The sequence below is a fragment of the Rhyacophila brunnea genome, unplaced genomic scaffold (genome assembly GCF_057557595.1).
Source record: "Rhyacophila brunnea isolate RB1 unplaced genomic scaffold, BYU_Rbru_1.0 scaffold_16, whole genome shotgun sequence".
Taxonomy (NCBI): Eukaryota; Metazoa; Arthropoda; class Insecta; order Trichoptera; family Rhyacophilidae; genus Rhyacophila; species Rhyacophila brunnea.
In genome coordinates, this window is record NW_028232816.1 from 70274 (window position 1) to 97978 (window position 27705).

Genomic DNA, 27705 nt, shown 5'->3' on the forward strand with positions numbered 1-27705 from the left:
ACAATGCCCGTGTTTCCCAAGGAATAAATTCAGTTTACTAAAGTCGAATATTGTTTTGATTCCAGCCTGTTTTCACGCTGAAATGGAGGCCTTTGGAACAGATGATCAGAGCAGGATTACGCATTCGTATGGACTCGGGTGTCGACACGCCCGAGGACCCACTTCCTGGTCCATCTCGGACACAAAGGAGGTCAACGGAGTGACCGGTGTGGAAGAAGAAGTGGGTGAGGTCGTTCGTGGTAGGCGAGGACATGCAAGGCGTACCTAGTGCTCGTGTGACTGAATCGTGGTCAACAGCAGAATAAACTCCAGCACCTGGGCAGTTTACAGTAGTGTCGGGTTGGCTGGTGAAAAACATTAGTCTGTGGGACTATTCGCATAAATAGAGGTCTTCAACTTGAGTCCAGTCTTTGAACGGAAGGGCGAGTTGGTTATCTGTATAAAAGGAGATATTAGGTATCTTACATTCTTGGAGAGATAAGCCCATAGTAAGGATATCATCTATCCATTTCAGCGACATGATTTGGGCCCCAATTACAGAAATAAACGACAAGTATTGTAGCCAACGTAATAATAATTGTATTGTTAATTAGGTATTAAGGTAATTAATATTTCACTGTTCTCTGTGACCGTAATTATTGTCTTCGCTTATAATAGCGGTTATTTTTATTGTCTACGATTATAATAGCTGGATAGCCATGGTTGTCTATGCTCAAAAAATTGCATTTAGATACTTTCAAGTGTAAAATAAAAAAATCTGACGTTTACCCAGGGAGTAGCGTCGTAACATATAGCCAAACTATCGACTAACCAACTTTTGGCAGCAACGTATTGAATACGTTGTTTAAGAACTCATAAACTAACACATTCAGGAGAAAAACCAGTTGCATGTGATGATTGTGATTTGAAATGTAATCAAATATGTCATTTAAAAACACCTTGTAGTCTTAAAATATGTTGAATGACAATTAATACTGGTGCACACCCTCACAAATGCGATTTATGTTCATATAGATGCTCGCGAATTAATATTTTAAAAAGACACAATGACGCATTTTGAAGAAAATCTAATAAATGCAATGTATGTTCATATAGATTCTCGCGAATAATATGCATACTTGCCAGACCGAGGATTAGAACCTGAGACCCTCGACGCAATAGGCCAACTCTTAAGCTGCGCTGGCATTTTTGGTGACTGGTGAAAAACCTTATAAATGCAATGTATGCTCAAATAGATGCTCGCAACTTAGTCATCTTAAAAACAAACAAATGACCAATTCTGGTGAAAAACCTTTAAAATGCGATATATATTCATATAAATGCGTGCGACTTAGTTGTCTTAAAACACATGAAATGAATATATACATAATATATAGAACATACTCGTGAAAAATCTTATAAATGCAATGTATGTTCATTTGGATGCTCGCGACGGAGTAATCTTTAAACACATGTAAAGATACTTAATGGTGAATAACCTTTTAAATAAATTGACTGCCTATACGGAGCCACGGCACAACATTATCTTAGAGTTCATAAAACGAAACAGGAGAAAAACCATTTGCGTGTGATCTATTTCATTTTAAATGTAAACAAATGTCATTTAAAAACTCATAAACGTGATGAATTTAAATATAAATGTAAACAGATATGTAGGTCGGTACGTTGTTTAAGAACTCATAAACTCACACATTCGGAAGAAAACCATTTGCGTGAAACAATTGTCGAAGCCGTCAGAGGCAATAACTTTTCAAAGTACCTACAAAACTTCATTTGATATCGATTCTGAAGAGCATAATATGAAGTTTTTGTCTAACACTTCTCTCTTAACATAATACCTACCAGAACTACAAGCATACGTTGCACCATCTGGAGAAACAGAGAAAAAGAAAAAAATCATAATACCTATGCAAATATTATTAGGAAGAGTTAAGTGCCTGCAAGGTAACTCCTATATACAAAATAAATATAAATGTCATTCCAATATTATCTTTTGAAGAAAATATCGTTGCATAAAATATATTGCATTTTTCAAAAATATGCATACCTAATTGTATTCTAATAACTTATTTATTTTTACTACGGATCATATTGTTAAAAAACAGTAGGTACCTAAGAATAATTATTAATTACTGCTTTTCCCGTATGCAACTGACATTGATCTATTCAAAATCATAAATAAAAAGATAAATGTTAAGAATGTTGAATGTTTTTGTAATTTTGACACTTTTGTGTAATCAAAATATCAATTTAAAGGTAGTAATTTTAAGTTTTAGGTAGTATAAACGGACATATTTAGTGAGCATTACACCGTTTTGACTATTTTGTATAGACTCTTTTGACTGGATTTTCCAAACGAATGCGGTCTTTTTTGTTCGGGATATTTTCACGGGGTACTTAGTGAAAATGGAAAAATGCGAATTTTTCACGTAATTTAAATGGAAAAACCAGAAAAACTTCATGAAAAATCATGTATTTAAATTACTCAAAGGTGTGTAATTAAAAAATGTGGAAAAAAAATGTTTGGTTTTTAAACTTGACGGCCGCTCAAAATTAAATTACTAGCTTAATATAAGAGATACAAATTTAAAAAAATCGTGTTTAAAGTTGACATAAATATACCTAATCAGATGCATTTAACAAAAAAATTTTAAGGCTAATTTATTGGTTCAAGTATCAAGTCACTAGAGACCAAACGTTTAGCTGGAACACCCAATTTGAAATTGGAATTTTTCTGTTATTATATGTGCACAAACGAAAAAAAATCGTGCACAAACGTGCACTAACGATGCACAAACAAATGCACCCAAAAAAAGTTGGAGTTTTAACATTGGGTGATCCAGGTAAATGGACCTATAATGGACGTTACTTAAAGAGCACGATTGCAGCCGCAGTGCTTCAAGCCTCTGTTCGTTCCAAGTTTGGTATTTTAAAACTATTATTATTTGGTTCACTTATCTTCCAATGTTTCTTTTAAAACTTAGCTGCTTGCCTTTATTATAGTATTTCCTTAATAACCTTTTAATGTAATTTTCTTGTTTTTGCTATAATATAGTTTCGTTCAAGTACATAAATTGCTCTTTCATTTATTATTCCCCCTTTCTTCCTCACTGCTATATAATTATAATCTTTCACGGTATCAAGACCGTGTGGCGTCCAGGACTTTAATAAGTACATCTTTAATCATAGATTGCACGTGCCTTCAGCCGTGCAATTCCTTTTTGTATTCTAATTTAATTTTTACAGTCGTCAGTTGCGAGGTTACGGAAATAATTATTGTTCAGCTTGAAAAGGATGCATGTAACCCATGGCCCTTGCTTATGTCTCATGCTCTCTTTAACTTAACACTCTATATTCCATCCTATCTAGAGACTCTTTTCTCTTTTATTTTGTAGTTGTGACGATAAGGATCACAACTACGAAATACTAATATATCACAGAACGTAGATGCATACATTGTTCCAGTTTCATATTGTGTACCTACGCATGTATCACATTAGAGCAATGATTATGATCTTTTATATAAGATTAGAGATCGAATATTTAGCGTTTACGTCCATTTTGTGTGTTTGAATTGAAAATAAGCTAAGAATTATCGGTACAGAACATATTTTACCGTGAAATGACAATATGCCGCAGTGCTGCCATCTTTTTGTCTCTGAATTATAAGGAACGCGTAGTCATTAGCTGTTTGATATACTTAAAGTTTAATGCCGACAATTTTATGTCGACGGCAATGATGCATATTGCCATGTCATATTAAACTATTTCACTCACTGAGTGTCATTGAAATAATATTGTAAGGTGGGTCGGTGTTAGTGTAACTTTAGGGTAAGTGTAGCTACTAAGATATCTCAGTATCAACTACAAATTGAATGATGCCATCTATGGAAAGGTGATAGCAAAATCACCGATTTATAAAAATAATCAGAAATGGTGTCGATACCATGTTTTTTTGAGGTGACTACATGGATTATTCTCCAGACGACATTTTGAAGTCGACGAGTGAGCTGATGGTAGCTGTTACTAAACTATTTTTTAAAACACGGAAATCTGCACATTATGGTTGTAAGAATATAATAATATGTGTTTTGATACCTTGCTTCACGTGTTATTATCGTTTTATTTATTAATTGATAATTATTTTAAAGCTTTAATCGAGTAGACACACTTCCCTCACGAAAGTAAGCGCGTGGGGTAAGTGTGCCTTTGTTTTATGTCACACTTCCCCCATATATTTTCTATGAATTCGTATAGTCATTATTTTAATTAGTGATGGGGACACGACGCATTATTTATATCGATCGAAAAAATGTTCGCAATAATTGAAATAAAATGTTTATAATTTTATTGTTGTAGTTTTATGCTAAGTAGGTAGGTACTCGGAAGAGTGCATGTGTTTCAATGGAATACACAAGTTTTTAAAATAAGTGCTTATCTAACATGTGATAATAATTAATGTGCACTTTTTCCACATATAAATATAAACGAAAGACAGATAAAGGAGCTTACGACCGAGGAAAATTACAAAAAACAGTTGAATGTGTAAAAACAGGATATTATGTCATATGGATAGGTATGTATAATCATGTTTACGAAAGAAGACAAGACAGTTTTAGCAGAAGTATTATAATATTACCCAAAGAGATGGAAACATCTATTGCAAAAAATTTGCATACGTTGGAAAAGCATGTCTCACAAAAAAGCAGTCCTCGAATTAATTGGACAGTATATGAAAGAAAATAATATTAACACACCGTTTAAAGTCGAAGTACCCAGACACAATTGGTTTATAGGTTTTATTTAAAGAAATAAGTCATTATTTAAAGATGATGGTTACTTAAACCCTAACGGCTAAAATTATTAAACATGGAACATACTTTGCCCACTGATTCTCTGAATGCTGGTTGTCCAAATTCGAAGGAAAATAAATTAAATTGTGGGGCGAGGGTCACACGTTATTCCCGAAGCGCCGTTCGCGGCCGACTGAAGCCACTCCAGCCCGCGCCGCGCTACTTTCGTGACTTTATTTTTTGTTTTCATTGCGCTGCCTGTGTGATGTTTTCGTAACGAATGCGGCCGGGTGGGCAAGACAAAAGCATGTTCCATGCTAAAAACCGTAAGCCGTAGAATATGTTTGAATAAAAGTTTGCGATCTTTTTGTAATCAATTTGTACTATAACTTGTCTTATTAAACAGTACAATCATCAACCTCAATTTTAAGGAATTTCCACAATGGACAAATAATGTTGACTGTCAACTTGACATAACAAGTTTTTCCCACGATCATTCAAAAAGTAAACTCGTTAGTGTCATCGGATTTCCGTCAACTACCTATGATAATTAATAAAAAATATGTCGTTTTTCATTCGGGACATCACCAGCGCTTCAAACATTGGTATGACACACTTACCCAAAAAAAATGTTTTAGTCCATTTTGTTGAAATTCTATTCTGTAGTTTTAACTCAAGACTCAATATTCATTAAATGAAATATTACCTTTCTATGCATATTATTATAATACATTATGGTTTTTGAAGTACTTTTGGAATAAAGATGAATTTAGTTACACTTACCTCAATATTGAGGTACCTAAGTGTAACAAACTGACTAGTGATCAAAAAATATTAAAATGTCGTATTATAGTAAAATATACAGTGGGTTCCTTCAGTATATATTAATTGTAATGCTTTTGTAGATCCTACGGTAAAGTTTTAAACTGTTTAAAACACACCTATTCATCATGAACTACGTTGAAATTAATCTCATTGAATTATATGTCACACTTACCCCGACTCACCTTACCTACTACATATAAAAAGGTATGATATATTTTGTACTTAAGATACTAAAATATTATTATCTATGATGCAATGTTATTTTTTAGGATTTAAAGTCAACAGACGTACATAATAATATTATTGTTGACTGTTGTTGCAGTGGCAATGCAGACCTTTTGTCTATGGAGACGGAGCGATAATATTACCGATTTCAGGAACAGGAACGGCGCTCCGGTCTATTTCGAGCCCTGCCTACACACAGGTATGGATACATGACAATTTACCTCACATTATATTTTTCCGAAGAACAAATTTAGTATATCTGGTGTTGAATTCAAAAACAAATGAAATTCTTGGCAGGATTTTTTCGAATTTAATTTTATAATATTGCCATCTATTTTCAACTGTGTTTTTTCAATCGTCTACAACTTATTCATAAGAGAGAAGACCCTTTTTATTGGTGCATTAGTGCCGGGCAGATATAAAATATATTCAATAATTATACGAAAAATTTTGTGGTCCATATTATTAGCGCAAAAGTGTTTGAACAACTCCACCCAGCGACTTTCAGTTGAACAATCCAAGTGTTCCAATCAGACACTTTTTGCGGTCTAATGTAATTAGAAAAAAGTGAATAGGTCTATACTATAACATTTCTGTATCTTGGTCACAAGTTTCTTTCTTTTCGAAAACGGGACGTCTGGACACATTAGATATACTCGAGGATTGGAAAGCGGTTTTCGGTAGCCTAGACCCTAACGCTCCAACCAGTGGTTGCCTTAAAGTGCATCTTTGGCCCAGTACCCCCAAGCGGACCTTTGTTCGACCGTTGTGAATAGAATCAAATATTCTTCATAATAATTAGTGTTTGGCTAAGTATTAGATAATCACTGTTTTATATGCCAATGCTCTTTTATAATTTGTATCATATTTATGTGTTATTTTTCTCTTATATTTCTGTCGAATTGCAGCAATAAACGCCTATCGTGGCCCACAAAGACCAAGCGTTTGATTTTCCCTTATCTCGAGAGGAATAACCCAATAAAAACAAAACGTAATAATACTAATTATTTATTATAAACAATAATGATTGTAGCGGGTAAATGGCGCTCTTTAGTAGAGTAACAATGTTTCTTTGTCAAATTAGAATTGTCACACAACAAAAAGGCGTAAATCTGATCAAGTTAAATATTAAAATAATCATCAGTAAACATACGAAATATGAAAAAATACTAAAATATCAGATTACTTGAAGTTAAAAAAATAATAAAAAAATCAGTATACAAAAACATCAGTACCTAGATCTACTGAAATTTCAGAAGACATGGCGACGGTGATTAATGATCCAATGCCATAGAAAAAAATTTGCCAGAGCAAAAATATATTTCAAATAAGATCCAAAGACAATTGATCTTTTATACAAAAATGTTTTAAATCGGATCAAGACCAACTAATGCTGGACTCTTTCTGCAAAATTGATGCTTTGCATTCTGGCAATATTTTAGAAATAAATTGACGCAAAAGGAACAACTCTACGGGCTGAACCATTGTTGCACATATATATAATATACTTACACTTACAGTGTTTCACGGCACTTTGTGACAGATTTTAGTTTAAATAATTTAATTGGACGCGAACCAGTTGAATTGGTTTCTGGTGAAAGACAGTTATGGTATGATGTGCCAATATTGCAACCAAACAGTTCCAATATTTGTATTAAGCAAGATAATGCTGATGATGCCTGTTTTAAAGAGCTTTAATGAGTCATCTTGTGTACTATCATTCTACTAGATATTATACAAGAGTAATTACACTGGTCACATTTAAATGACTTTTTACCAGAGTGAGTCGTTTTGTGTATTGTCATTACATTGGATTGTATACAAGAGTAATTACATTCTCCACATTTGAATGGCTTTTCACCAGAATGAGTCATTTTGTGTAATTTCATACTTGTGAATGTAATACACGAGTAATTGCATTGGTCACATTTAAATGGCTTTTCACCAGAATGAGTCATTTTGTGTATTTTCATCGCTCTGGATTGTATACAAGAGTATTCACATTGGTCACATTTAAATGGCTTTTCACCAGAATGAGTCAATTTGTGTAATTTCATCTTACTAGATTTGATACAAGAGTAATTACACTGGTCACATTTAAATGACCATTTACCAGAATGAGTCGTTTTGTGTATTGTCATTGCATTGGATTGTATACAAGAGTAATTACATTCTCCACATTTGAATGGCTTTTCACCAGAATGAGTCATTTTGTGTAATTTCATACTTGTGAATGTAATACACGAGTAATTACAATGGTCACATTTAAATGGCCTTTCACCAGAATGACCCATTTTATGTAGTCTCATATGAACAGATCTTATACATGAGAATTTACATTCGTCACATTTTAATGGCTTTTCACCTGAATGAATCATTTTGTGACTTTTCATCGTACCGGATTGTATACAAGAGTAATTGCATTGGTCACATTTAAATGGTCTTTCACTAGAATGAGTCATTTTGTGTATTTTATTATCTGCAGATGTTTTACATGAGTAATTACATTGGTCACATTTAAATGGCTTTTCACCAGAATGAGTCATTTTGTGTATTTTCAACGCATTGGATTGTATACAAGAGTATTCACATTGGTCACATTTAAATGGCTTTTCACCAGAGTGGGTTAATTTGTGTAATTTCATCTTACTAGATTTGATACAAGAGTAATTACATTGGGCACATTTAAATGGCTTTTCACCGGAATGATTCTTTAGATTAGGATTTTTGAAATTAGATCGAATGCTTTTGTAATTTTTCGTTTTATCCGTTATTGATTTATGACACGCTTTGTGTAGCTTCAATAGAGACAGCGATGCAAAAAAATCAAAACAAAAACTGCACACAAAATTTTCCTTATTAAATGATTTTTTCTCTAACTTTATAACAGCTATTAATAACTCGGGATTTCTGAGGTTAGATTGTACACGTTTACATTTAGCGGCGCGACTGACTATATTAGTAATCGTTTCATATATCTCCAATTCTTTTTTAGTGTCTCCATCGTCAATCTGTATTTCATCGTATGGCTCTTGTACTTCTCTCTCTGACAATCCGAGACCAGCGGAATAGGTCACGGCAGTGGTTGCAGGAATCAACTAAAAGAAGGTGAAGTATTCCATTAACATGTAAGCAAACGACTTAGGTATATAAGAGCATAATATATAAAAAAAATCAAACATCTTAAAGATAAACGTAGAAATCTTGACAAGCATGGTGGATATAATTTAGAGAAAAATGGGTGCCTATGTTGATCAGTATTTTTATTTCAAGTCAATACGCATGTAACTTAAATATATTATTAAGACTTAAAGATAACTGTAATACTGAATCCGACTACATAATTTATATTCATTTGTCCTTGCGAAGATTCATAAAAAAACATCAGTCGTCCATATATGTTTATCAGAGGTTCCTATTCCTAGCTAAATATATTCGCTGCGGACTTATTTATTTAAGCAGCAGACAAATAGTTACTTTTCTTGAGTCTAAGTCATACTAACTATCTTGTTTATATTTATAGAAATTGAATTACTGGTATAAATCATAAAAAAGGAGAAACCGGGTTTAGGATTCTTATGTTTACTTAGAGGTTTTGTATCATCTACATACTTTTCGTAAACTTCCTGAAAATAAGTATACGATTTAGTACCTGCGCATTCCTTTACCCGCACCTTTCAACCTGTTACTTGACTCCTAAAGATGAGTTCTTTGAAGTGTGTGATAATTCCACTTTCAGTTAAACGCATTTACATTGAAAATTAAAATTTAATAGTCTTATGTGTACCTCGTTAGATATACACTGCATTACCTGCCTATTACATAATACTTAATAATATCACTTAAAAATGAAATCAAATTGAACCCTCTGAGGCGGACGAAACCGGTCCTAATTTATTGATTAAAAGTGGAATAAGTACTACAAAAAAAATTGCGTTTTATTTAATTAAAACAACAATACTATGCAGTTCCACCATGAATTGACAGTTAACAAAAAAAAAAGAAATATCACTTAAGCCAAGCCATTGACATATTTTTGCATTCCCATTTAGAAACTGACCATTATGAAACTGGTTGATGCGGTTAAGTAAGTTTATAATAAAATGGCCGCATGTTTGTAGCATCAGAGAAATGGTAACTATTAATTTGGCATCCACAATGTGTTTAATACGGTAAGTGACTTCCACTAAGTCGTTTTTTTTAGTTAAAAACGAGTGAAACCGTCAGTTTTTTTCGTCACGGCTAAATCGTATTCGCTAGCCTTTTGCGGATATTAAACTTTTTTTTCAGTGTTAACACTGTTATAATCGTATGTGGATTGTTTTAAATGAATAGGTATATTGTTAATTTCAGAGCGTTGGAGCGGAACCTTTTTTGAGTTGCACCACTTCAGCTCCTTTCCGGGACCTTATACTTGCTCCAGCTTCGTTTTAGGGTCTGCTCCTAGTATTATTTATTTAAGTATAAAAATGTTGAAAAATAAGTAGTTTAACAATCGTCATTTTAATTATTAATTTTATTAAACAAAATTCCGAAAGCAAATCGTCTCTCATTATTTGTTTCTTCAGTCAAAAAAGTGAGGTTTTATCACACGGCAGTGTTGCCATATTTCAAATAATTCCAGTATTGCAGTGTCAAAATATACTATTTTCATTGAATTTTAGAACGAAAATTTAATAATAAAAAAAAACATCTGGAGCAGTGGAGTACTACACATTTTCAGTGCTCCGGCTCCGCTTCAACTCCGGGTAAAATCCCATTGTTCAAGTGCTCCGAGCTCCGCTACGCGAGCAACGCTCTGATTAAATACCTTATTTCCTAGGTTACATTCGGAATAAGGGGAACTAGATTGCTCATAATTGCTTTGCTCTACCTATCTACTTCCTTTTGAACAATCTCATTGTCTGAGTCAATCCGCTCGAAATACTTTTCCGATTTTACATTGCATTAAATTGCGAAAAATACATTCATTTTATACTTAAGACGATTTAATAAATAGTGTGCCTGAAGCGAATCGGGTAAGGGTTTTTCGACCACGGAGCAAAATATATTCGTTGAACGCAATGACATATTAAATGGACAACTCACTTAATACCGGCGCGCACGAGAAATTGTGCATGAAAGTCATTCACAGATGTATAGGTAGATGTCACGTGACCATTGACGTATCCGTTTCCATTATGCGATACAAGCTTCGAGAATTTATAGTAATATAACCTTTATTGTAATGGCGTATTAGTGTCATGACTCATTGCGTTAGAAACAGATTCTCGGTTACTTACGACTTTTCGGAGATTAGACGCAAGTGAGCCCAGCACATCACAGGCGACTGTCCAATGGTTTCTGTCATTCAATTACATTGAATAAACAAACATTCATCAATATCTTAAAATGGCATTTTATAAATAATAAATAATACTAACACATGAAAAGTGATATCCCATCTTTCTTGGAGTGTTTAGTAGATTTTTTTACAATTTTTAACTAGGCACATTGGCATTTTGTAACACAATAATAACAGTGGAGTCGAAACCTGACAGTCAGAAATTTTGTATGGGCAGACCCAGCGGTGTCGCCAGACCGCTTGCAAGCAGAATGTTTATTTGAGCGTAGGATACCGATATTAAAATATGAATTTCGCCATCCAGCAGACCCGACACAAAGTGAGTGTCATTTTATTTTCTAGATGCTTCGTCCATATTAATGTCATTGGTTGAACGCCATACAGTGTGAGATGGAAGGATGCCTTGTCGGTTATACCGTGTATTTTTAATGTGACCAACGTGGACAAACAATTTAACACAATCACTGTTGACCTTTTAATTACCACATTTCAATAATACATTAATTATATCTAAGGCGTAAAATTCACTTAACGCAGCGAGTGGGGCGCTCGCGCAAAATTTCACAAGTGGCGCGTGAATCATCGAAAATACAACGTAATCAAATACGCCAGACTGGCTTTGACGAAGCACTGTGCCCGCCCGCCCCATGATTCACCCGTTGTTTGGCTTCTCAGTGGGACGAATTAAGGAAAATACTACGTAGCCCATTGAACACAGCAAGCAAAAGGGGCGCGCGATGTTTTATTTTATCCGCTTCTGGGCGCGTTGTCGATAGACGGGCGAGTACGCATTATTTTAATAACAGTGAACTCATTGTTTAGTTGCTGGGTGTCCGATATTTCGCTGGTAGAATTATGTCATCGTGAATATGAATTACAAGCCGCCGAGAAATAATATAATATTTTTATTGCTTTGTTATGGGAGACGCTGATAATAATTATTATTTTGTGCTTCTCGTGCCCCTTATTACATAGGTTAAGGGTAATGCGCGGGTAGGAGGGGGCCTATTTCGTAGTGAGCGCCTCGAGCGCCGCTTTTGGTGGGCTTCGTCACTAATGGCCAACTGCTCCAAACGCGCCAGTCACGGTGTTAGCACTAAATTAATTATTGATTTTTAATTTATTAAAAAAATAGCTCACTGTTAACATGAAAAAAGGCCTAAAAAGACTCCAAAAAACGCATGTATTTTTAACGTGAAAAAATATGCGTTTTTTGAGTCTTTTTAGGTCTTTTTTTCATGTAAAAAAAACGCCTAAAAAGACCTTAGGGTCTTATAAATCCCTATTCTCATCAGAATTGATTTATTCCTCTCAGATATGTGCATTGCTTTATTATCTATCAATATTTGTTTCGATATGAATTTCCCGCACAAGGGAAACTATATTATTTAAGGTTAAATTTTAATTCGAATTTAATTTTTAAATATTATTCTACGGCTGCAAGCATTTATTTTTTAAAGACAATGAAACAAATTAATGTTTAAATTCATTTTTTACATTGCAATCTTTTAAATGGGACCGAAGATTAATGGTCACGTTATATTGGATGGGTATTTATGATAATCACATATCGCTTTATTTGAGATGAATAATGACTTATTTTATTTAAATGCACATGATTCAACGAAACATTTATATACCAACACATAATATTGTGCATATTCACCACCATCTTTAGATTAATAAAGCCTGAGCATAACTTTTTGCATAAGCAACGAGTGGTCCACTTTTTAGCTGTCAAAATCAGATCCCAAATTGCTTGACATATTGATTCGCCCTTTCTCGTTTCAAATTGAATTATAAAACATTCTCACACCAAATATATTAACTATCAGTGTTATTAATAAATAATATACATTCCTGTTATTCATCATCTGTCAAAGTCAGACTAGTCCCTCGCAAAAACCGGTGGTAATATCGATTTCCAAAAAATATGTAGGATCTATGCATTAGATTTTTAGAAGGTGTGTTAATGCTAGTGTATTATTTATCATTTAACAAATCTATCCAAATCAAACCATTCACTGCGTGAACACGACAGACGCGTCAGTATGAGCACTCAATAGAACGAATGTCATGTCATCCATCGACAACAACGGGAGGGGCAGATAAAGTAGGACCAGTCGTTGTGAATGTATCGGCTTTCTAATTGAGTCGGAAATGACCTATTACAATGTCAGTTGTAGAAATCGGCGATTGCCAGCTGTTCTGCTAGGCCTAGCAGCCTGAGATGGTTTCAGGCAATATTCTGAAGGCCAGACTCCAGAATACCCAAAGTTATATTGGCAGGACGACACGAAAATCGTAAAACTGAGAAATCAGCAAAATATCAAACTATCTGAGATGAATGAAAATCAATCCCGAAGGGAAAACTATGGCGTCGTCTATACATACAATTTTATTAAAATCCAACACCATGTCATTAGGACTCCAAGCTTATAAATAATATCAATTAATAATAATTAATAGTAAATTAATAATATCACTTACGTCAAGCCATTGACATATTTTTGCATTTCTGTTTGGAAACTGATCATTCGGAATCAAATTGACATAACGACCCATTGCCCACTGAAGAAGGAAGCCGATACATTACACGACTGGTCCTACTTTTCGCCCCTCCAGTTGTCTATGGATGACCTGTTATTTTTATAGAGTGCTCATACTGACGCGTCTGACGTGTTCACTTGCCGGAGTATTCTTAGTTTCAGATTTCTTTCAGATTATTTTAACGTATCTTGAAGACCTTGGAGTTCATCCGATTTGGTGGTTAAGTGTTATTAATAATTGGAAGTGACGATCAAAGTAAGTAAACTTCTTCTGTGTATTATAATATCAAAATACACTAGGACGTTTGTCAATGTGGCAGTCGATTCTAAACGACAATAACTAATAACTTATTTATACTCTTCAGTCATTATAGAATATAAAACTCTGCTTGCAAGTACGTTATCAATAAATAGTATGGCAGTGGACCACTCGTTGCTTGCGCTAAAAGTTATGCTCAGGCTTTATTAATCTAAAGACAGCGGTGAACGACCGCATGTTTGGAGCATCGGAGAAATGAGAAACTATTAAATTTGCACTCACGTTGTATTGAATAAGGTAAGGAAGTAGTGGTACTTCCGAAAACGTCAGTGTTTTTCGCCACATCTAATCGAATACCTAATGTAATCTAATCTAAACGAATCTAATCTTATTTTTTTCTGTGGTACCGTTATGATTGTATGTAGATTACCTATTGAAAATGAAAAGATTGATTTATTATACCTGATGTCCAGGGTTGCATTCGGAATAGGAGCAACTAGGTTGCGGGTACTCATAATTGCTTTGCTCCACATCATCTTGAACAATTTCATTCTCCGAGTCAACCCGCCCAAAATCATTCTCCAATTTTACAGTTGTAAGGTACTTTGAAGGGATCTAAAAAAATACATTGATTTTATAAATAAATAATTACATGGTAAAAATAACTTTTTATATACTTACAACGTTTTTAAATTTTTTGATGAATCATATAAACTTGACTTGACTAGCTTAACCGATGAAATAAATGTGTAATTGATAGAAATAATACTGAAATGTCATATTGATATCCATAGTAACGCACGTATTTATTAATAATTTAGTTGCTAGGACCCCTGACCTCTAGCAACCAATATTGGTGTCTAAATAACTTTTTATACCAAACAGAATTAACTGAAAATGAATTCAATTCTGCTTAAAGATGGCTAAAAGTATTAAAAAAATGCATTTGCATCGTGTTCTGATATACCTTATCTAAAAGTTTCAAATCTTTAGCTAGCCTGGAAGTTAGTTAAAAATCGATTGCAAGATTCGTACTGGACAAACAACCACCGGACAAATAAGAATACGACCTAATAAAAACGTACGGTAGTAAAAAAGATATCAATGTTCTTATGACGATACCTATAAATCAACTTTTTTCCTGTTTACTTATAGCCTTGGCGTCATTACTAAATATGTTGATTGTCTAGAGCAGGGGCTCCCAACCCCGTGCCCGCGGGCACCATGGCGCCCGCGGAACGATTCGTATGTGCCCGGCACTATTCGATAGAGACAGAATTTTCACGCTAGCCTGACACACGCAGAAAATCCGAAGTGAACGAACGCCACGAACTGAGCCGATGAACGCCGAAGCACGTGACAGTAGTCACGTGCTCGTACCGTCCCGATTGCTTCGGCGATCATCGGCTCAGTTCGGGTTTTCGGCGTGTACAAGGAGCGATGTGCAAATAGCATTCCCCGCCTGGAACCGCGTTGTTGTCATTGTGATTGCGATTGCTGCCCCGTTCGGGTCGCGACAGTTAGCTAGGAGACATCTTCGTCTGACGAAACACGAATTAGGAGTTTTGATATTTCTTCTATATAGTTCTAAAATGTGTCCTACCACTGTATTATCCACCAGGAAGCTCTGTGTTGTAAAATATTGCCATTTGAACACGTTATGAAAATAGTTACAAAAATAATCAATTCTATTCGAGCAGCTCCTTTGCAACACCGACTTTTCAAGGCCCTGTTATAAGATACTGAAGATAAAAAACATGATCTTATTCTGCATACAGAAGTACGTTGGCTTAGTAAAGAAAAGGTTCTTACAAGATTTGTGAGTTGAATTGAAGAAATAAAAACATTTATAAACGATAAAAAGGAAAATTATGATGAACTAGCTGACTCTCGCTGGCTGATTGATTTGGGATTTCTCACAGACATCATGGAAAAATTGAATTCTTTAAATTTAGAGTTGCAGGGGAAAGACAAAAACATAGCTGAAATGATAAGCTCTGTAAAGTCATTTAAAGCTAAATTGGATTTGTTGATATCACATCTGCAGATCAATTCTCTCGTGCATTTCCCACATATGAATAAAATGCTAGGTAACAATGAATTAAACGGGTCATTATTTATTAAGCATCTTCAAGTGTTAAAAAAAACAATTTGAAGAGAGATTTTTGCAGTTTACAGATATCGAGCCAATTGTTTCCTTCTGTATCAATCCTTTTACTCGCCAAATAAATGTAATGGAAATGGCGGCATGTATTGCAGATTTTGTTCAAGGTAAGACAGAAGAACTAGAGTTAGAAATTTTGGAGCTTAAGAATGATATTTTGCTTAAATCCTTAATATCAGAGGGCTTTTGTAATACAGTGGACAGAGAAAAGTTCCCATTTTTTAAAAAGCGGCATATAAAATTGAATCATTTTTCGGTTCGACATATTTATGCGAATCATTGTTTTCAAACATGAACATAATAAAATCAAGATATAGATCTCGACTCACCGATGAGCATCTTTATGATTGTTTGCTAACAGGATTATCGTCATACTCTCCTAATTATGAGGCACTGGCCAATGATATGCAATGCCAAAGATCACATTGACATATTGATATTCTATTTTTTTATAAAATGTTTTCTTTGTATTTGTGTTTCTTGTTTACTTTGTTTACGTTTTGTAAATACATTTATCTGTGTGTATGCAATTTGAATAATATTTTTATTATTTTGAAACATTTTTGTTTATTATTTATTAATAAATTATGAATATAAGAAAATAAATTATGGGAAAATGAGAAGTTATGGAAGGAGTTGTTTGTCGATTAAAAATAGGTGGTGCCCGCCACCCTACCGATATTTTAGAATGTGCTCTAGAGTACAAAAAGGTTGGGACCCCCTGGTCTAGAGGATTACAATATAATTATTACCTACACAAATATTATGGTTGGAAAAAAAACTATCACTAATAATTTATCAGGTAGGCAGTTTTTATAATAAATAACCTTTGTAAAACTAACCTCGGCAGCGTGGCAGGGATCATTAACACACTCTTGTTTGATGTAAGTATTTAATTCTGGGTTATTTCCCTGTACGGACGCATTGAATCGATGTTGCTCATCTGCATCGGGTTGAAAGTCACCTGCTTCACGTTTTACGTCCATTTTACGTATTGAAAATGTTAGTTCTCTAAGATTATCGAGTCACACTAATGAACAGCTGTAACACACAAACCAATATGACAGATTGACAGCCAATGTTGCCATATTTTCAAAGTTGAATTATAGTACAGAGCCTTCAATATTATAGTATTTCGACAAAGAATATAGTACCAACTCGTCGAACGATCAGTACTTTCCTCATTTTCAAAAAATAACTCATATAGTGATTAACGAGACGTTTTTTAGACAAAATTTACTTGAAGTGTAGTTAACAAGGGCTTTTTTTAGATAAATTATATTGCGAACTATATAGTATTTTCAGACTTTTATATTGTACATGTACGCGGGCCAAAATTATAGTACAAATACTATAATTATAGTACGGTTGGCATCACTGTTGGCAGCCGTGATTATAGAAAGTGACGTGACGAAGTGGTATGACCAGTAAATAAAAAGGGAAACAAATGACCAACGACAAGAAAAAGGAATAAAGTCGTAGAATAACACCTCACAAAGGCAAACCCTATCTGAAGGACTTCAAAGTCAACATGAATAATATAAGTTTTATTTGTAGATGAGACTCCTTTCATTAGTTTATATGGCCTAGTTGAATTTTACTTCATTGATATTTCTTTTTAATTACTGACAATACAATTCAATTTTAGACCATTGCCCACTGAAGAAGGGCCAGCCAATGACAATGGTCAACGCACTCAGTACAGTACCTAGCTAGCAAGTAAATTTGCGAATAGCGACATTCGCACATGTATAGGTAGACGTCACGCAATTTCCATTACGCGATATCACGCATCGGGAATTTATAGCAATAGGTATCACCTTTATTGTGATGGCGTTAGAACAGTGTTTCTAGTGTCAATGTTCATTTGAGCGAACCCGTTGGAACAGAACCATTCGGCAGACCGACAAAAAGCATCGAGAATGTATAGCAATGTCACCTTTATTGTAATGGTATTAGAACAGATTGTGCCATTGATCGGCAGACCCGACAAAAAGTGAGTGTCATTTTTTTCCAGATGCTTCGTCCATATTAATGTTACCTATTGAGAAGGGCCCACTTCGCGGTTGGGGCTCTGCATTTTGATTTGGTACCTACCTAATAGTACCTTCATTCATACAGAAAAGTAACAAACAATATTATTGTAAATACATAAGTAGGTACTTATTTATTTAACTAGGTACGTTTCAATTGAATAGAAACCTAGATAATAATTACAATAATTTTTGTAAAAAATGGTAGAAATATTGACGGATAAATTCAATAATTTGAATGATTCAATGGTACCTACCAAAAGAAATATTATTTTGTTCGTATGTTATTATATTATTATCTATGATTCTGTCAAGTGCGACGTGACGTGAACGACGAATTAGGTATATTGGTACACAGCATATCTAGGTACCTACTCAGAATGGATGTAAAACTTGAATCAGATACATTTGAATCCGACGGAGAAGGGCGGAATTGGTTTAATGTGCCAATCATCCATCCGAATGCTCTGACACGTATAAAGCAAGAGATTGCTGATGATGTCAGCGGTCATTTCGAGGTTAGTTTTTGAAAAAAATTGATTGCCCACCTATATTTTATATACTTAAATATGTTTTTTTTTCATCCATTAAATGTGTCTATGCATTGCCGACTTAATCTAAAGATGGCGGTGGTCTATGTATGAGTCACAAAACCTGGACTGGAAGTTTTGCTAAACCCGCTTTAGCTCCACATTTCATTGCGAATTGAAGTTTTTGACAACGTGGTTTTATATCAGTAGGTAGGTAAATAAAATGATATGGTATAAAATCTTCGTCATTCAATTGTTTTCTTTGCTGTTATGTAATTATTTTTTTATTTAATATATTGACCACAGAACAAATTAATACTTAAATAATTACAAAGAATTTACTATGAATAATTACAAGATAAAAAGAACTTTTTATATACGTATTTAAATTTTCTGGTGAATCATATAAACTTGACTTGCTAGCTCAAACGATCAAAAAAATGTGTACTTGATAGAAATAATACTGAAATGTCATTTTGATTTCCATAGTACCTAACGCACGTATATATTAATAATTTAGTTGCTAGGACCATCCGCTTAGCAACCAATAATGGTATCGAAATAACTTTTCATACAAAACAGAATTAACTGAAAATGAATTCAATTCTACTTAAAGATGGCTAAAAGTGTTCAAAGAATGCATTGGCATCGTGTTCTGATATATTCTAAAAGTTTCAAATGTGTAGCTAGTCGGGAAGTTAGTTAAAAATCGATTGCAAGATTTATACTGGACAAAGAACCACCGGATAAATAAGAATACGAGCTAAGAAAAACGTTGTAAAATAGACTCCGATATGCTATATGCCAATAAACTACATTTTTACGTTGTGTTATTTATGAAAATGTGAGTGTCCTATGAAAATGAACCACATATTTTAGACGTGCAATAGTGTGTGTTGCAACCTTGAGTACACTCATATTGAATGACCGTCAGTTCATAAACCGGGAGCAGTTATCAGACAAAGTACAAGCGTATTCTTGACACGTGTTTATGTTTATCCCATATTCTTCCACACTGGAGACCTGTTTCTCTACACCCGTTGGAAATTTCATTTCCCATTATTATATTTTAATTATTCGTCGCCTTTTGTGGTCCGGTTTCTTGCTGTTGAGGTGTGATCAATTGTATTTAATAGGCAGGTAATGATGTCTAGATAGAATTAATAATAATAATATGTATATTTTATTTTAGAACCCTTCAGCAGGCATGACTACGAAAAAATCTTACACTGATTTTTATCAAATTGACATCAAGCATAAATCAGTTGAAGACAAAATACGGCCAAGGAGTTATTATGAAGATCCACAAGCTGGTTGCTCTTATTCATCAGTACACAGGCCAGTCAATCAGGTACACATTTATTCAAATTTTTTTAGACTATATTTAGACTATATTATATAAAAACATTTCAAGCTTTTTCTACTCCATTCGATCCCTAGTTGTTTGCTACTGCATACTTTCTACGAACTTTATATTCGAACTGATCTTAGGCACAATGGAAGAAAACATTTCAAGATCGTCACCCAAATGAATGTACCCCATGATAGTTTCTACTATAGCTATCATCATCATCATTGAAGGCCTCTCCAAGTTGATTCCAGCTCTCTCGGTCCTGTAGTTTCTTTACAACGTACTTCCACAGAACTTAATCATTTCATAAAACCAGCGGCATCTAGATCTACTCTGCGGACGATTTGTACCTCTTGGGTTACTAGATTTGTCCAGCGGCTGTCCCTTTTTCGAGCTATGTGTCCAGCCCACTTCCATTCGAGGCTTTAAGCGAACTCTATTACATCGCAGACCCCTGTATATTTCCTTATCCATTGGTTTATTTTGTGATCTTACGCGTTATGCCCGACATGCACCTTTCCATGCCACGTTGCGCTACTAGTAATTAAGGAAACTATATATATACCATCATATATCATCCGGTATTTGAATTTAGAACTAAGCCAATCACATTATAAAAAGTAGGTATTTCATTATTATTTATAGCAATCTCGATATTGATATTTTTGTCAATGGTCATTTGTTTGCCAAGATAGTAGTTGTTGACTCGCTGGAATTGAATTCCCATTGGTGAGGATCGTTTTTAATCCATAAATGTATTTAAGTATTTTGTTCTTCATGCTATCGCTTTCGCTTAAAACAAATTTTTCATTCTATACGACAGGGTTTCCCAAACCATGACCTGAATAAGTGTTCCGCGACCATTTGGATAGGTTTTATAGACTGCAACACATTTAAAGATCTACTAAGTAGAAGTAAAATAAGTAAAACTAAAATAATTAAAGAATCCACTTCATATTGAAAGGCGAGTGATGATCAATCTCCACTAATGTTTATGACGTCAAGTATCTAGATAGGTAATGGCTCCCACAAGGGGAGGGGGGCTGACAGGCCTCTAGCCTGGGGGTCTGGGCTTACGGGGGGCCCAGCGCAAAAATCGCTAAAAATACATTTAATTTTACCTCGAACACCATTTGGAATATGCAACTGAAGATCGTCACATGGCCTTTAACCTTAGCGATAAGTAGGGGGCTCGATTCGGGATGTGGGGGCCATGATCGAGGTACAGGCGGAGGACCATCTTTTCTCACACCGTGGGCATGAATAAGATGGGGTATATTGTTTTTAACTGACCGGCTAACAAGTCTTGTTAACTTAACGACAATTGCCAAAATTGGCAAAACGGTTAGCTGCGCTAATAAATAACCTACAAAATAAACTAAGTGTTCCGGTAAAATTTCCGGGTTTGCGAAGTGTTTCATTGCAGAAAAATATTGGGAAACCTTGCTATACGACATTCGTAATGAATTGTTTCACTAATATAACCAATAATAACAAAACTTTATCCCTTCCGTTACCCAGTTTAGAAAAACCTGACATATCGAGTTTGTTAGAATTAATTTACATGACGGGTCAGTAGCTCATAATATAAGGGCACTCACGCGGACAGTAACTTAATATCTGAGTTCAAATCCCACGCAATCCAAATTTGTTCCGTATGTTTTATAATAATATGTATGCTATTTTTTTAAATTAAATACATATCTTATGAGTTAAAAACTATGAACCTTCTACTTATATTTCTTCATCGTATCGGTATTCAATCGGGACCTACAGCATTTTGGATTTTGTTGAAATGCAATTTCCTTCTACGAAATTACTATACATGATATGCATATTATCCAGTGCAACCTACGAGTACCATGTCTTCCAGCTGGAGACTTCTCTTTCTCGGCGATGTTTTATGGTTTTACTTCGTAAGTCGAGATTGATTTCATAATGAGATTAGGGGCTTTATTTATCCATGTAAAAATATTATATTAACACATAATGAGGTAGGTACTAATACCGAGAGGAGGGAAATCACATGTATGTAGTAGGCTAGTGGGATCCTTCATCAGCATTACTTCGATTGGAGGTGTGGACACCATGGGATATAATTTCGGTAAAACACATTTTTGATTTATGATTCTGCGCAGAATAGTAATTTATTGAGACTAACACATGAGCAAACAATGATAATTTTACAATAGAGGTTACATCGAAAATATTTAGATTAGACGTGTTATTATTACGGGTCCATTGCCGCGGCACTATTAAATTCTACGGCGCCGGCATCTCAAGGGTGGGTTTGTTTTTGTCACATTTCACAGTTATTTATTACGATCTTGCGTTGCAGGGGTTATACGAATATTTATTAACACGGGTATAATAGACCGAATAAGACTTGGGCGTCCGCCCCGTCACAGACGGACACGAGGGTTGTTTTTGTCGACTTCACTGCCGAATCGATACTAACTTCTTATCTTCTTTTTGAGAAAAATCTCCCTTCTAATAGATGGCGAACCCTTGCGGTCACCGAGCGAGGGGGAAGGTCTTGCAAAAAAAAAAATGCCGGTGAATTCGACCTTCACCGGATCTCGGTAGGTAGGAATTTTTTCCTAGAGTTTGCCCTTTGCAAAGGACCGTTTACGAAATGTTGTTTGTAATATTTTTGTGTAAGTCAGAGGTTCTAAACATTCTTCAGGGGAGCTGGATAATTATTTTTGTTGTTAGATTGTTGATATGGAATTTGAAACTGTCACGCACCAGGGTTTTTTCGTTTGATAACAGTACTTAAAAGAATTGCTCAAACATTTGTGTGCAAGTATGAACAGAAACAATTACAATTACTTCTAACAAATTAATGTATGTATTATTCGCGTGCATGATTTTAATCCTGAGCTCTTTATTTGTGCTGTGATATAACAACATGTGGATATCAACTGCTTAATCTGCAAACCAGCTAACTCCACTTGGGATAATTGTTCAGAAAGGAGATAAAACTTAATACTTTAACTATCGAGCGGAATTTAACAATTTCAAAAATACACTTTTAAATATTTTTTTTTACAAATATCAGCACTATAAATTTATATATTATTATAGCTTCCTATTTATATAAAGAAAAATTATATAATGAGCGGGGTTGTTCCATTTATGATATTGAAAATTTGGCACCTGCAGTTGGCTGTTATGTGTGAAGAATGATAACGCATTTATTTATAGGTTTAGGAATTTGAAATTTTCTTAGCATAGAAAATATGCTTTATTGTCAAAAGTGTAGTTAGCTGGTTTGTAGATGATGAGGAAGTCGATATGTGTCGCTACATTTCAAAATCAGCCATGTCCACCTTTAGGTATTTTTGACTTTTTTGTCAATTGCTTAAGAACTACTGCTTTCTAACATTTCTGCATTATCAAAATGTGGAATTTATTAATTTTAAATATTCTATACTCGACATAACATCAACTTTCACCCTTGTGACTGTGTATTTGAGAAAACAAAAAGCTGTTTTTCTCCTATTCACCTATTATGGACTTGGCTGATTTTGAAATCTAGTGACACATATATCGAACTATATAACTAAAAACTACAAATACCAATAATGTGTGTTATTGTATTTGAATCTTTTAAGTAGCTTTATATTACATTACATTATTTTTCAGAAGTGTTTTCAAAATGATGTAAGTATGTTCAATACTTAGAATATTACATTCTTAAATCTTGTAAATTATTCGTTGAATAAAAAAATAGTTTATTAAAATTAATATACTGTCGCTGTAGGATTGGTTTGTCGAATAGACCAAATATTCAGGAGACATTTAAATTGTTATTTTTACAGCATATGAATGATGTATTCATTACCATTACAAAGTAATTTAAAGAAAGGGATGGTTCTAGTCCATTTAGATCTGCAAAACTTTCTGCATTGACCCTTAGAATGCTACGCAACGATATATCGATGTTTTTGATAATGGCGAGGGATGCTAACAACGATCGTCGTTTAGCGTATGATGGCTGAAATGTTAAGTTAATTTAGGAACATACTACTACCTCAGTGGTACTAAACATTCTATCTATTTAGTTTTATTGATGTGTAATGCTTGTATAGTGTATGCTTAAAAATGACAACTTTACTATTGTATTTTTTTTATCGCATCTGCATCTTTTTAATAAAAACATTAAGTTCCAAATACAAATTTCACTTTACAAAATAAACGAATTTCACTTTTTGATTTGTTTACCGTAAAATTTTTAGTGGAAGGACATTGTTTTATTTTATTTTATACATTTGAAACAGTGGGAGAAGTATTTTAGAGCAGTGTTTCTCAGATACACGGATCGTGACTCCCTGAAGGACCGTAATTTTCTATTAAATTAAAGTGGATTTGTACTATATAAAAACAATTTCATTTATAAAAAAAATGAAGAATGTACAAAGATATTATATGGAATAAGTACGACAACAAATTAAATTAAAACAACAATACAATGCAGTTCCACCATGAATTAATAGTTTACAAAATAAAAAAAATAATGAAATAAAAATCATTTGCAATTTTTTAAATGTTCCGATAAACAAACACCATGAAGACCTTTTTCACAAATCAAAATACCTAATTAAAATTAAAATAATATTTTGAAGTAACCGATAGCTGTTAAAAATCAAAACTCGATTGTTCGTTTCGCTCGCACACGTGATCGAGTCAATTAATTTTAACGGTGCATGCAGCTGAGGATATCTAATGGCCTCAATATCTATTCAAAACGATATATTAATTACCAAACTTGTTTTCATAATATCCTGATTTCAAAGAATCAATTAGAGTGGTAACATGTCTAAAAACAATTTAATATTTTCATTTATCGACAATAATTGGTAGCAATTCTCGCCCGGATTTTTAAAAACATCGTAACAGCCAAATGGTTTTAAAAGGTCGATTTCGACAAAAACGGATATTTGACAAACCAATCCTATAGCGACGATACGTTACGTGCTCTTTCATTGACAAATTAAAAATTATTTGAATATCGTGAATATGTTTTGTACTAATTTAATTATCAACATTTTGTTTTATTTCAGTCAATGTCTGCAGACACCACAATAGCAAATTTTGCAAGTGTCATACCACTATGCAAGATGTCATTGTCGCCCGTGCAAGTGACTTCCGGTGACATACAGATTGCCGAACAAGAAATAAAAAACTATATTCGAGAGAATAATGTCACTTTACCAACAATTATTACAGACACTGTCTATAACGCCAGTAAATACAGTAATGCGCGAACATTTGACAAAAACCATGAATTTTTAGTAGCTGTTATAAAATTAGAAAAGAAAAATTTTTATAAGCAAAATTTTATATGCTGTATTTGTTTTGAAATATTTGAATTCTTAGACTTACTAAACTTGCATAAAAACGTTCATGAGAAGACTAAGAATTATTCAGGTGTAAAAACATTCAAATGTGACCAATGTAATTATACATGCAAAAAATCTGGTAATATGAAATCACATAAAATGATTCATTCTGGTGAAAAACCATATAAATGTGATCAATGCAGCTACTCATGCATTCAATCTACTAACATGAGTGTACATAAAATGACTCATTCTGGTGAAAAACCATATAAATGCATTGAATGTGATTACTCATGTTTAACGGCTGGCAATATGAAAACCCACAAGATGACACATACTGGTGAAAAACCATTTAAATGTAACGAATGTAATTTCTCTTGTTTACTGTCCAATGGCATGAAATCACACAAAATGACACATTCTGGTGAAAAGCCGTTTACATGTGATCAATGTCCTTACTCGTGTATAAAATCTGGTAATATGAAATTACATAAAATGACTCATTCTGGTGAAAAGCGATTAAAATGTGATAAATGCGATTTTTCCACAAACTATTCTAGTAATTTAAGATCGCACAAAATGTCTCATGATGGTGAAAGGCGATTTATATGTAATGTGTGTAATTTTTCATGTATACAATCAGGCAACATGAAATCACATAAAATGACTCATTCAGGTGAAAAGCCATATAAATGTGATGGATGTGACTACTCGTGTACTCAATCTAGTGATTTAAAAAAACATAAAATGACGCATTCTGGTGAAAAAAGATTTCAGTGTGTTCAGTGTAATTACTCATGTATACAATCTGGTCGTATGAAGTTACATAAAATGACACATTCTAGTGATAAACAATGTGCAATGTAATCATATTTAAATTTTGAAAATGACACAGAATGTTTCATTCTGGTGCATATCAAAACTCAGTAGGTACTTTATGGTATTGATTATCTTTGTGAACAGTGTGTCTTTATTTTATTATATACTTTATTTTGACTCATTTCATTTTTCTGAATGGACATATGAAAATAAGTTATACTTAGTTTATTCCTTGACGCTCGATAAGTGCTTACCTGCTGGAAAATTAATGCCTTGATATAGCGATAACTATAGAAGAATTCGGCTATTCGGCAGTGGATTGACCCCGAATAATGATGGTCATGATTCCTTATACCATCGCGCTACCAAGCTAGACTTGAAATCGATTGAAAACGGACAACTGTTTTATGCAACACTGAATTGCAGAATTATGCGTAATGTAAAAATGGTACATGTTCAAAAACATGATCTTACTCCCTACTTCATTTATCGTTTATTAATTTCTGGCTACGGCTGTATGTTGTAGCTTACCCACTGGAAAATGCCAATAGAAATTGCGTATTTCAAAAAAAATACTACCTTATTCTTAGGTCAATAATAATTATAAAACAATCATTATTCGTAGGATGTTTATCACATTTCAATGGTCAAAGACATAGCTTATAATCAGTATCTTTAGAATTATCTTCAAGTGTGTTAATCGTGCCCATTTTTTTAATAATAAAAATGCCTAATTCTTCTTAATTTGGGATCACAGAGATTATAAAATATAATTTTTTATCGTAAATATTTCACTATATTATAATGTTAACATTAATTTTACTAATGGTTTTATAAATGCGTTTAAAAATTAATAAACATAAAAAATCTTACCACTGCAGATGGATGTACTGAAATATGACTATATTCTAAATCATTAGATCGAGAGGTTTAAAAAAATACTATTTTATGTAATAAAAACACTTTATGCAGTCATCAAATGTTTAAAATAAATATAAAGGATAATAAGGCTTCAAAATGACATAAATAGATTATCTACAACGTTTAAGGAATGTTCAGGCTAGTGCTTTGAAAATACCATAATAACTTTATTTTGACCTACGTTGGGCATGTTGGCCGTTAAGTACAATTTTATACAGAAAAATAAAATAATTTCGATTGCAAAATACGTAGCACGTCCCCGAAAATGTCTACGTCTTTAGGGACCGCATTGACTAGTCTTACATTATGTATGTGTTGTGTATATATATCGGACTATTAGGGGTAAATCGTTCAGATCCCGAGTTATGATAAAATTGTATTGGTATTTCTTCAACCATCTTTAAAATATGGTGTTATGTATCGTGTGAAATTATGATTTTTACGATTGATAGGTACCGTCCCTGTATCCGGTGGCGTTTCCCCAATCCTATTTCTCCCCTGGCTAGGCAGCAGATTGATTGTGGGTGCATAGATGTACGTGCGAAAT

General features: G+C 33.8%; 1 protein-coding gene and 1 long non-coding RNA gene across 2 annotated transcripts; one reads left to right on the forward strand and one right to left on the reverse strand.

Annotated features, from left to right (window-relative positions):
• Positions 1 to 357: 357 nt before the first annotated feature.
• LOC147074084 (uncharacterized) lies at positions 358 to 17184 on the reverse strand. The gene is made up of 4 exons (XM_085943702.1): positions 17002 to 17184; positions 14458 to 14610; positions 8690 to 8941; positions 358 to 435 (listed from the first exon to the last, which is right to left on the reverse strand). The coding sequence occupies exons 1-4, from the start codon at positions 17143 to 17145 to the stop codon at positions 358 to 360; spliced, it is 627 nt and encodes a 208-aa protein (XP_085799828.1). The 5' UTR covers positions 17146 to 17184.
• A 1315-nt stretch (positions 17185 to 18499) lies between these two features.
• LOC147074085 (uncharacterized) lies at positions 18500 to 27374 on the forward strand. The gene is made up of 3 exons (XR_015070261.1): positions 18500 to 18710; positions 19915 to 20073; positions 25140 to 27374. It is a non-coding gene; the product is annotated as an uncharacterized LOC147074085 (long non-coding RNA).
• The last annotated feature ends 331 nt before the right edge of the window (positions 27375 to 27705 follow it).